Source organism: Cotesia glomerata, linkage group LG3, assembly GCF_020080835.1.
Source record: "Cotesia glomerata isolate CgM1 linkage group LG3, MPM_Cglom_v2.3, whole genome shotgun sequence".
In the NCBI taxonomy this organism is placed as follows: Eukaryota; Metazoa; Arthropoda; class Insecta; order Hymenoptera; family Braconidae; genus Cotesia; species Cotesia glomerata.
In genome coordinates, this window is record NC_058160.1 from 9,589,791 (window position 1) to 9,602,626 (window position 12,836).

General features: G+C 27.0%; 1 protein-coding gene across 6 annotated transcripts in view; it reads left to right on the forward strand.

Moving 5' to 3' along the window:
• LOC123261840 (whirlin) overlaps positions 1–12,836 on the forward strand; it is a 28,961-nt gene that overhangs the window by 15,021 nt on the left and 1,104 nt on the right. For 4 of the 6 annotated variants that reach the window (XM_044723681.1, XM_044723680.1, XM_044723682.1 and 1 more), the window contains 6 exons: positions 581–738; positions 2,183–2,261; positions 2,420–2,533; positions 5,629–5,832; positions 7,091–7,399; positions 7,471–7,549. In XM_044723681.1, coding sequence (XP_044579616.1) covers positions 581–738; positions 2,183–2,261; positions 2,420–2,533; positions 5,629–5,832; positions 7,091–7,399; positions 7,471–7,549 — 943 coding nt within the window. The remainder of the gene's footprint in view (positions 1–580; positions 739–2,182; positions 2,262–2,419; positions 2,534–5,628; positions 5,833–7,090; positions 7,400–7,470; positions 7,550–12,836) is intronic. The other 2 variants (XM_044723684.1, XM_044723685.1) reach the window with 2 other exon arrangements.

Here is a 12,836-nt window from a genome sequence, read left to right on the forward strand (position 1 = left end):
ATATTTACCATTTTTTTTTATTTAGAAAATTTAGTGAATGTTGCATGATAAAAATTCTTAATACAAATTCGCTTTATATTTTATATAAAATTTAATTAATTAATATTTTATTTTTATTACGCTTGCTAGTGCTTATTGCCATATCATAATTATCTATTTAAATTAATACAAACATACACACAATTATTAATGCATAAATCATTTTGTGCTTTTTCAATCCTGCTAAATCCTGAAAAAAAAATTTTTAACAATTTTCCAATCAGTTACTTAAAAAAAAAAAAAAAATAAAAAAATATTATTTTCTTCTTTTTTTTAAATTATTTTTTTTATTTTCTTTTTTCGAGTTTGCCTGGGCTTTGCTGACCTTTTATTTTGTTGCCGCGTATTTAAATTAAAAAAATAATTCTCGCGCGACTTTAATATTGTAGAATAAATAAAAATAAGAGTCTGAAAGCTCATGCAAACTTATAGATTAAAAAAAGTAAAATAAAAAAAATAGTTATAATAAATAAGTGTGAAACAAAACGCAAGGGGAGAGGCAGGTGCCTTTCATACCAGTTGTGTCTATGATTTGCCTTAGAGGGGTGTTCAAAGCAGTTCATCCTGTCGTCCAGGACGGCTGATGGATTTGGAGGGAGATCCATTGGGTGTCACTGGTCCACTACCACCTCGAGATAATCAGGAACACAGATCCCCGAGTGAGGACAGCGGTCTTGGTTCTGACATGCCTCGTACGAGGTCCGCCAATACACTTATTTTTTTTTATCTATTATAATTCTTTATTTTATTGATTTGTTATTATTTCAATAATTACTAATCTAAAATTTTTATTTAAAATAATTAAATTTTATCGAGAATCTCTTGAATTTATTATCAATTATAAAATAATAATAATAGTATATTACATACCTAAGGAAGTAAAGTAAGAAATGTCTCAGATCACATGTTTATTGACCCCGGCTTCGCCTCGGCCAACAATTACATGTGATCTGAGACATTTCTTACTTTACTTCCCTAGGTGTGTAATATACTATTAATTAGTAGCGAAAATATTTTTGCCGCAAATTTAAAATAATAATTCATAATAAATTATTCTAATTTTTGGTATTACGGCAAAAATATTAGTCTTATAAAAAATTTTTTTAAACAAAAGTTTAAAATTTAATTTTGTAAAAAAAATGTCTCTTATAATTTTTTCTTAAGACCAATCAGAAAGCTGTAATTTTAAAATAAAAATTATTATAATTAGCAAAAATTTGAATTATCCATTATGAATCTTAATTGCACGCTTCATAAGCGAAGCGTTGAAGTTGTTCCCTACTCTCGACATTTTAAAAAAAGCAGTTTTCTCGAAATTGAAATTGATTTTTGTTATTTATATCGCACTTACAGGTTAATATGAGTACACTTATATCAAGTCAAATAATTTGTCAGGCACATAAAATATATTTCAATAACAATTTTTTTGTTTAACATAGTAAATAATAACATTAAACATCATCTTTTCTGGACGTCCGTATATGGATGGGTGTATATAACAGGGAAATTGGTTGAAAAAATAATCGTACCGGAATAATTTTTTTTTTATTATCTAAAGTAACACACGACGGATTTTCTCAATTAATATGAGCGTTCAATTCACTGTCGTTAAATTATTATTTATAAAAAACTAATATATGACTGGATTTTTTTGTATATCTATCTATACATTTTATTAAGTATTTTTTTTCCTCACCTTAGAGTTATGGCGCTACTAAACCATAGCAGAGTTTTCTGTTTTTTATTATTTTGCTTTTTATCTTTTATTTTAATCAATTTTATTGTAAAAAATGAGATTATGAGGCGTGCACTTTTGGATTTCTCAAACTTTTTTTGGAATTACAGCAAAAATATTGGTCTGAAAAAATCATAAGAGACATTTTTTTTTAGAAAATTAAATTTTTAACAACTTTTGTTTGAAAAATTTTTTTATAGAACCAATATTTTCACCGTAGTATTAAAAATTTTAATTATTTATTTTTAAATTGCCGCAAAAATTTGCCCTATTATTTAGAAATTATCAAATTTTATTAAACTTAATAAAAAAAAAAAATGATAAATTTTATTCACGAGAAACTCGAAAAAAATATAAGTGAGAAAAAAATAATTAAAGGATGAGGTTGGAAAATTTTGGATCTTCCAGGGCTGGATGCAGACGTACACAACATCAAGTCGCCACATCTGACCTTACACTCTCTAATGACGACGAGTACGACAATCAGGTACAATTAAATGACAATTTAAAGGCAGAGACAAGTTGGGAATAAAATATACTATATTTAAAGTCGCGCGAGATAAAACAATTATACACTATCTATTTATTTACCTATCAATAAATATCAAAAATATAATAAAAAAAAATTATTTATTTTTTTTGTAGGATTATGATGATGAAATTGATAACGATAGAGGTCGAAGGCATAGTTCACCCGGAGGATCGAGAAGTAATCAACGAGACTATTCTTCTCATCATAATTTGTATCCAGATAATTTGGTAAGTTATTTAAAATAAATTAATTTTTATTAGTATTATTATTTTATAAATTAATATATTAATAGAAACTGCGCCCATCGTCTCATTAAATTAAATTAGTAGAGTTTGTTATAGACGTTGTTAGTAAGTTTAAATATTTATTGTTAATAATAGCTTATTAAATTAAAATAATAATTTTAATATTTATATAAACCTGTGATAGTTTAAAAATATGTTGTTAGTTATTATTATTACCCATTAGGTAGTGTTGTTTTTTTAATTAAAATAAGTAGATAAAAAAAGTTTATAAAAACTAAAAAAAAATATTTCTGCTCAGGGTTCATGGTCGTGCATAATTATTTTATTTTATTTTTTTTTCATATGTAAATTATAATTTTCCTTTATACATATCATTATTCGAACTTCCTGCAACATGCCAACTTAAAACATGCAATGGGATTTAATAAAAATAAAAAATATTATTTAAAAATAAATTTCAGAATAGTCTTCAATGATAAATAATAGTAATATATATATATTAAATAATTATATATTATTTATGATAGTATACCTCAAGGTGAAATTAACAATATTTTTCGCGATTCGCTCGAGTAAGTTGAATGTGGAAAGCGAGAGAGTTTATTATTATTATTATTATCATCATTATTCTAACTTGAATTTTTTTATGAATAAAAATAAAAAATTAGGATAAAATTTAATTTTTATCACAGAAGAATTAATATAAAATTTTTTATTTTAACTAAAAATTATTTTTATAATATTTACAAATTAAAGAGTCCATAAAAAAATTAAGCAATAAATATATCTATATAATAAAATAATTTATAAAATAGGTACAGTAGCATAATAAAATAATAAATAAAAAATGAGAAAAATTATTAAAGTTTGTCTTGAATGGCTTGTCTCAATTCTTCGGTGGCTTTAGCAACGTCTTGAACCTGTCTAGCCGTATGTGTGTCTACACGTATCACACAGTGCTGGATTGTTGAATTAGATCGTCTAACAGAGTTACCACTTCCGAATTTAGGCCGTGGAATTTTAACTCGTTGCACATCGCTTAACCATGACTCCATTATTGTTATTTATTTTTTTTAATAATAACAATAATAATAACAGTTATTGTAACCAATTTGTTACTCTAGAAACAAAAAATAAAATAAATTATTAAATGATTTTTATTTTTATAAAATTTTATGACATTGCCAGACACTTCATAATTTTTTTAACAATAAATTAAGTCGAGAAAATTATTTTTTAAAAATTTAATTTATAATTTTTTTAGAGATTTTAAAGATGAAATTTTTTAAATAATTTTTTTTTTGCTGTAATTTATTAATTAAAAAATTTCTAAGAATTATCAACGTTAGTATCATAAACTTTTATGTGAATAAAAATTTTAGAATAATTTTGCAAGAATATATTTAATTCATGGGTTGTCATAAAATTTTTTTAAGAAATATATGGATAGAGTAAAGTAAGATGAATGTTTTTTTATATCCACTTAAGTATGTCTTAAAACGTGAAACCGGTTGAATATATATTATACATATATAATGTATTTTCCCAGGCTCAAGATCGTGTACCGTATTGGAAATACAGTTATACGTTTACTTTTATATGTATATATAGATATTTAACTTGATCTATTAAAATAATAATTATTATTTTTAAATTATAAGTTAAAAATTTTTATAAAATATTAGAGAAAAAAAAATAAAAATTTTTTATTTTAATTTTTTGGATATTAAAATTTATAAGAGTTTAATTAATTTAATTTAATTTAATAATAATAATAATAATAATAATAATATTCACTTACAAGTGGATAAAATTAGATGACTCATTAGAAAAATGAAATAAAAATTTGTGAAGAATAAAATAAAACCAAACACTGATTTATATATAATACATAAAAAAGACACAAAAATGAATATAACAAATAATAAATAAAATAAAAATTAATAATATTAAAAGGTGTAACTAGTGTCACTATGTTAAACTGTTAAACTGAGAAAAGTCTATAGAAGACTGAAAACTCATGAGTCTCATGAGTGAATTGACTTAACAGTTGGCGTATTACAACCATAATGTTGAGTGTTGTGTTTGTATATTATTATTCTATATTGTATATATTGTATAGTAGTTACCTACACAACACAGGTACTTTTAACTAAACAAGGACCGATTATGGTTGCAACAACAGTTGTCCAACAAAGATGTATATAAATATAACTGAGAGGATATTATAAACCTACAGGATGATAAAATAAGACAAAAAAAATTATAGTCAGTGAGGGAGTTAGGAAGTGAGTGAGAAATATTGTTTTGCCACACTGTTGCCAAGTTTTCATCTTAAATTTTATATTTTTATAGATTGGTTTATATTTTTTATTTATTTATTATTATTATTATTTTTTTTGAATTTATAATTACATAATTATATCATCAAAAATTAAAAAAAAAATTAATATTTTATCAAAAAGTCAAATTCAAAAAACACTATTATTATTATTATTATTATTATTATTATTATTATTATTAACTTGAAATTGTGGTTGGATAATAATAATAATAATAATAATAATAATAATAATAATAATACATCTATTTTGAAAATTTTATTATTATTATTATTATTTTTTTTTTTTTTATCATTATTATTATTTCTGTAAGGAAATAATTTTATTTATAATTTATCTGTAAAGAGAAAAAAAAAGCATAAGCCAATCGGAGAAAGTTTTTAAAATGTCTTTCATGTGCTGATTTAACTATGAGATATTTTATTTAAATATTGAGGTCAATTTATTTAAAACAATTCTTTAATTCAGCTTCAAAAAATCAAAAAATTTACATACACAAATATTTTTTTCTATTTAATTTTAATTATTATTGTTATTAATATTTATAAAAATAATAAAGTCTAGAATAGAAAGTTAAATGTTAAAAGAAGAAAAAAATGTATTCTTCTTATTTGAATAAAAATCTAAATTTCTTTTTTATTAAAAAAAAAATCAAGTAATAATAATGATGAAGATAATAATGATAATAATAATTATTGTTACTGGTGGGTTGGCCCTCTTTTAATGTGTGTATAGGAAAACGACGGCGTTTGCGAGAGTAGCGACGTCGAGATGATCGGTAATGGTCGTCGCGACCGCGATACTGAGGATGAGGAAGAAGGAAGGGAAGAAAGGAGCTCGGAGGGTGGAAGTGTAGGAGGTTTCGGTGGTTGGAGATCACACCTTCTTGGTGGTCTTACCCAACGTGTCAAGTCCTGGTATTGGGGCGCCAGACCCCTAGTAAGTTCACAGCCAAGAACTTCCGCACATATTTTTTTTCTTTTAATTTTTTTTTTTTTTTTTTAAATAACACATCACTCATTTATTATTATTATTATTATAAATGGTCATTTATTACCTATTTTTCTATAATTAATCACGGACCGCACGCTTACGGATTAAATTTTACATTTTCATTTTTTTAAATCACTTTTATATTGTTGATTATAAAAAAAAAATTTTTTGAAAAATAATTTACAAAAGGGGTAAAAAAAAATTAAAAAATAGATTATGCATGTACTTAGACTTAATATATAAAATTAATTTTCGCTATTAAGACTAGATCTAGAGCTGATTAAATTAGTAAATATTTATCAATGACAATTATTCTTTTAATTAATAATAATAATAATCAACAAATAAATTATTGATAAATAAAATAGAATTTTCTATAGAATTTTTTTGTAACGAGATTAATAAATAAATAAATAAAAAATAAAAATTTTTAATAATTGCACTTAATCATTTATAGTTCACTAAAAAGTTCTTCAACTCTTTTTAATTTAAAAAATTTTTATTTTTTCTTTGTATTATTATTATTATTATTATTATTATTATTATTATTATTATTATTATTATTATTATTACTTAATATATTATATTTTAATTAAATAAAAATTAAAAGGCACGATTATTTAGATATGTATTGGGCATGCTTTCACAAAACACAACATTACAAAAAAAAAAAAAATTAAAACAATTATTTTATTGAGAGTTGAAGAATAAAACGTGCACTTTAAAATCATATCACAAAGCTTTAATTATAAATTTAATTAATACACTAAAAATAATTTATATTATTATTTATTTATATTATTTAATAATTATAAATTTTAAATTAATATAAATATAAACACCACCACTCTCCGAGCACCAAAACACCCTACCAAATTATTATTATAATTATTATCTCTATCAGCAAGCATGTCTTGACTTTTCTATTTTATCATACTTTTCAATTCTATTTAATTACTAAAAATAATATTAATCTTATTTATTAAAATATAAACAATAATAATATATAAAAAAATAAATAAATTAGCACAAAGTACTCTAAATGCAATAATACAAACAGTAGTAAGCCTAATTTTTATTATTGTTGTTGTTACCATTATTATTATTATTTGTTGTTATTGTTGTTGTTGATAAAAAATTTTAAGTTTGCATTTTATGAATAATAATTAATTAGGGGGGATCTGGTGTTGTTTAATAAAAATAGGAGCTTGCGCACAAATTGTCTCGAAGTTTTGATATGCAAGAAGCGCAATTGCTGGAAGAAGGGGCCACTAAATCGGGTGGGACCACCGGTAATCAAGGTGGGAATGGACCACCAAGACGTCATCACAGCGCACAAAGATTAACTCGCAATGATATTGGGGAGAGACTTCAAAAAGATGGTGCTCTTGTTGTACCAGATCATCAGGGTAATTTACGTATTACTGTTAAAAAAACTAAGTCAATACTAGGTATTGCTATTGAAGGCGGTGCTAATACTAAACATCCATTACCACGTATTATTAATATACATGTAAGTATTTTTTTTTTTTATTTTTTTTAAATGCATAAAATAATGAGTATTAATTATTTTTTATTTTTAAGGATAATGGAGCTGCTTTTGAAGCTGGTGGTCTTGAAGTTGGACAATTGATACTTGAAGTTGATGGCAATAAAGTTGAAGGTAAAATTATTTTATTTTTAACATTAAATATTTTTTATTTATAACTAGCAATCTTGCAGTCACTATGTAATTGCCGTGACTTGTGAAATATAAATAAATAAAATTTTGCTTTATTAAATAATTACTTTTGTTAAATTGCACTGTACTTTTTTGACTATCGTCGTTTTTAAAGATATAAGCTCATCCTAATGTTACACTCATCAAGAGCTTTCATTTGACTACCCACATGCATTTTTATATATTTTTCGTATATACATATATATATATATATATATATATATATATATATATATATATATATATATATATATATATATATATATAATATATATAAATATATGAAAAATTGATGTGGGTACTCAAATGAAAGGTCTCGATGAGTGTAACATCGGGATGAACTTATATCTTTAAAAATGTCAATATTTCACAAGATACAAGATCATTTCTTAATTATGTAATATATGGTTGATCTCTGTAAGGACGTCTTAAATCTGTACAAAATTGTCCGACCAAATTATTTTTGTTTTATTAGAAAAAAAATTAACAAGGGCTACAAAACTATCAGCTTAATCATAATAAATAAACAGCCGATTTAATTTTTGCTTTTTCGATATTTGTGTATCTTTTGCCATATAATATGACAGGGGACTGTTTGCCAGGGGACTGTTTTTTTTTTTTTTTATCAAATTGAGAAAAATCAAGCAAACTATTTCAATACATTCAACTTTTCAAGTTCTCAATGAATGTTTACATTAATTAAAATAATATTAAGACTTATGAATCCAATTTTATAAATAAACTAGCTGTTACCCGCCCGCTTCGCTGGGCACTTAGAATTGAATAGAATGATATTTTTAGATCTAGGCTTGAAATTTAATTGGAGTATTGTTTTGACTTGCACAGATTCCAAATTCCATCGGATTGCCCTGTACCTTTTATTCATGTGACTATTCTAGCTAATATTTATTGTAGCTTTCGATGTCCAATCACTATAACATTCCCGTAGCTATCTTCCAAAAATGAATAATAATTGACATGAAAAAAAAAATATTTAAATCGGTTGACCTTGAAGGCCATTCCTGTAATTTCCTGTTTCTCTTAAGATTCTATCAAATTTTATATCTGTAGGAACTGAAGAATATGAATTTTTTGACAATTATCATTCTCGCACTCCTATGTTGCGGAGGAATTTCGTAAGATCCTATTCGAGATGATTTCTACATTATAAATAAAAGGTTCCAACAAAATTTCGAGTCCATAGAAACTATTGTTTGAAAATGAGAGATTTTCATTGCTTACGCCCCCGCAATCTCTTTTGGGGTTAGAATTCGAGAAAATCCATTCTCAGATGAACTTGACATCGTACACGAAGATTCCTATGTTACGTTCCCAAATTTTGGGTTAATTAATTTAAATAATTTAAGTTCAGATTTTGACCCCATTAGGATGTCAATAGACTCCAGGTGGGTCGTGTCATTGATTTATCCGCGAAGTACTTTTTAAAATTTAATTTATAATATTTTTAATAATCACTTTTAATTTACCTGCCCTCAGGCAAGTGATGGACAGGAAGCCTGAACGCTGGCTAGCGCTCCAGGTAATTTCACCAGAGTGGAACAGCTAATAAGCGCTCACACTCTGGGGGTAATAATTAGGATATTTTTTGGATAAGATACCTGAACGCTGGCTAGCGCTCCAGGTGATTGCACCAGGATCGAACTGCTAATAAGCGCTCGGACCCTGGGGGTAATAGGTGTAATATTTAGAGGATGGAATACCTGAACGCTGGCTAGCGCTCCAGGTAAAGGAACCAGGGTGGAACGCTGATAAGCGCTCTCAACCCTGGGTTGAGGTTTTAATAAAATTCCATATTAATCGATTGATAATTAAATATAGATTTATTAATAAGGAATAAGCAGGTTCAGCCTTGGACCAGCAGAGATTGCTCCTCTGCTAAGTCCTCTGACTGACTGTTCCAGAAGAAGTCTGGAGACAGAATACATGTCGAATAATAATTACAAAGAGTTTATATAATGAATTTTTAGCGACTTTGCATCTCAGGTTACCCTATGAGAACATCAACGCAGTCCAAATCTCACAACGTAGATTGTTTAGTCTACTGGGCTGCGTTGACGTTCGAGAAATCTCTTATCTTGAGGTATTTCCGTTACGAAATACCTCGAGTAATAATTAATTAATTTAAATAATAATTTATTATTTTAAAATAAATTTAAAATTTGCCAGAACGTAACACCTACCAAATTTAAAATCTGCAGAAGTTACAGTTTGGAAATTAAAATTTTAGATTTTAACACCCACCCCCGGCAATCCCTATCGGAAGTAGAATTTTTTGGAATCCGTTTTGAGATGATCTCCTCATGACAAATGAAAGATTCCTCTACCTAATTTCGAGTTTGTAGAAGTTACAGTTTGGAAATGGAAATTTGAAATTCTAACACCCACCCCCGCAATCCCTGTCGGAAGTATAATTAATTGAAATCCGTATTGAGATGATCTCTACATGACAAATAAAAGATTCCTACCAAATTTACAGCTTTTAGAAGCTATATTTTGGAAATTGAGATTTTTTTTTGTCAACACCCACCCCCGAAATTCTTATTAGGGGTAATTCGTCGTAAAATCCGCTCTTAGATTATTTCTACATCACATATAAAAGATTCTTACCAAATTTGGAGTATATAAGAGCTATATTTTACAAACGGGAAATTTTCATTATCAACGCCCCCGCAATCCCTTTTGAGGTTGGAATTTAATAAAATTCATTCTTAGCTGAACTGGACATCATACACGAAGATTCTCACCAAATTTGGAGTTTGTAGAAGTTACAGTTTGAAAATGAAAATTTTAGATTTTAACACCCACCTCCGCAATTCCTATCGGAAGTAGGCTTTATTGAAATCCATTTTGAGGTGATCTCTACATGAGAAATAAAAGATTCCTACCAAATTTAGAGTTTTTAGAAGCTATATTTTGGAAATTAAGATTTTTTATTGTTAACACCCACCCCCACGATCATTATTGGAGTTGACTCGTTGTAAAATCCATTCTTAGATCATTTCTATATCACATATAGAAGACTTCTACTAAATTTGGAGTTTATAGGAACTATAGCTTGGAAATTAAAAATTTTAATTGTTAACACCCACCCTTGCAAACTTCTGCGAGTTATCTTAAAATTCGTTCGTATATTATTTCTACATCTCTTAGAGAAAATTTCTACCCAATTTGAGTCTGTAGGAGCTATAGCTTGAAAATTAAAAATTTTCATTGTTAGTACCCACCCCCGCAACCCTCTCTGGGCTGAGATATCGTAATATTTGTTTATAGATTATTTCTACATCTCTTAGAGAAGATTCCTACCAAATTTGGAGTCGATAGGAGCTATAATTTAAAAACGGGAATTTTTCATTGTTAACGCCCCCGCGACCCCCCTTGTAGGTGGAATTTCGTAAAATCCGTTCTTAGCTGACCTCTACTCAGCGAAAGGAATATTTCTACCAAATTTCAAGTCACTAGGTCTTATAGCTCCAGAGATATCGTGATGAGTAACTATATCTATAGAAAGTCTCCTATATATATAGAAGATTTCATTTTGGTATTCCAACTTTATAGTTAATCTATATTTCAATCTATAACGCTAGTAAATACTTTCGTTTCCTTAGTTTCAACTTATCGAATATAGCAGATTCTTATCAAATTTGAAGCTTATAGGAGCTACAGCTCGGAAATTTAAAATTTTCATTGTTAACAGCCACCTCCGCAACCCCTAGGTCGGAATATCGTAAAATTTGATTATAAATTATTTTTACATCACTTACAAAAAATTCATACAAAATTAGGAGTCTCTAGGAGCTATTGTTCGGAAATTTTAAATTCTCATTGTTAACGCCCACCCCCGCAATCCATATTGAGAGTCGATTTTCATAAAATCCGCTCTTAGATCATTTCTACATCACATATAGGAGATTCCTACCAAATTTGAAGTCGATAGGAGCTATAGTTTAAAAATGGGAATTTTCCATTGTCAACGCCCCCGCAACCCCCCTTGTAGGTGGAATTTCGTAAAATCCGCTCTTAGCTGACCTCTACTCGGCGAAAGGAATATTTCTACCAAGTTTCAAGTCTACCCCTTATGGTTCCAGAGATATCGTGATTAGTCAATATATAGGTGGAAATCTCTTATATATATATATATATAAATCTAATATATAAAATTCTCGTATATATATATAAATAACAGAAGAAAGACAAAAATTTGACAGATTCTTAACGCCCCCACAATCTCCTCTGGGTCTAAAATTTTGCGAAATCTGATAGTAGGCGTTCTTAGTTAACAAATATGAAATTTTTATTAAATTTTATGTCTGTGGGAGTTTTAGTTTAAAATTTTCATTTTTTTCATTAGCGTCCCCGTAACCGGCTTTGGGATTTAAACTTTATTTAATACATTCTTGTTTGCTCTCAACATCGCCCAAAAAAATTCTCTCCAAATTTCATGTCTAGAAGAGTTAAAATTCAAAATTTAGTTTTTTTATGATTTTTTCTAATCATTTACGCCCCCGCTATACACTTTGGAATATATCCTGGTCATTGTATCCTCTGCATGGATGCAAAATTTGAATTCAATCGGATGTATAGTTTCATAGTTTTAACGGAACAACCGTAAAAAAATCTATAGATTTATATATTAGTATAGATTATAAATAAAAATAGTTGCCAGGGGACTGAGTTTTGAAGTGGCCCAGACACATATTTCCAGCACAAACAGCCCTATGGTTATTAACTCAAGACTAGTTAGATCCTTATAAACCTTACAAAAGGTAAAATAACACGCTGGATTTTTTTTTGGCTTTCAACTTCTGGCAGGGGACTGTTCTTAAAATGCCTGGGACGAACTTTCGTTTAATGAATTTAATGAAACAAATTAATTTTCGGTACTTTTTATTGAAGAAGATTGTTAGTTAACTAATTAAGTTTATAAATATTATGGACTAAATTATATATTATGGACGAATAACTTAAAATTTAATCTTAAAGTTTTAATTTTGGGAATGGGACAGCCCAGGAGACTGTTATTTCGGTGGCTTACGAATTTATAGCAAAAAAACCAAAATTTATTTCATTTTAGTTTTCAATGCTCCAAATAGAAATTTTTTTTTACTTTCGTAATAAATTTTTTTTAGTAACAAAATAACAATTTTTCTAATAAAAAAATACCTGGGACAGCAAAAAACATCCTTAGATAGAATCACCCATATATAATATA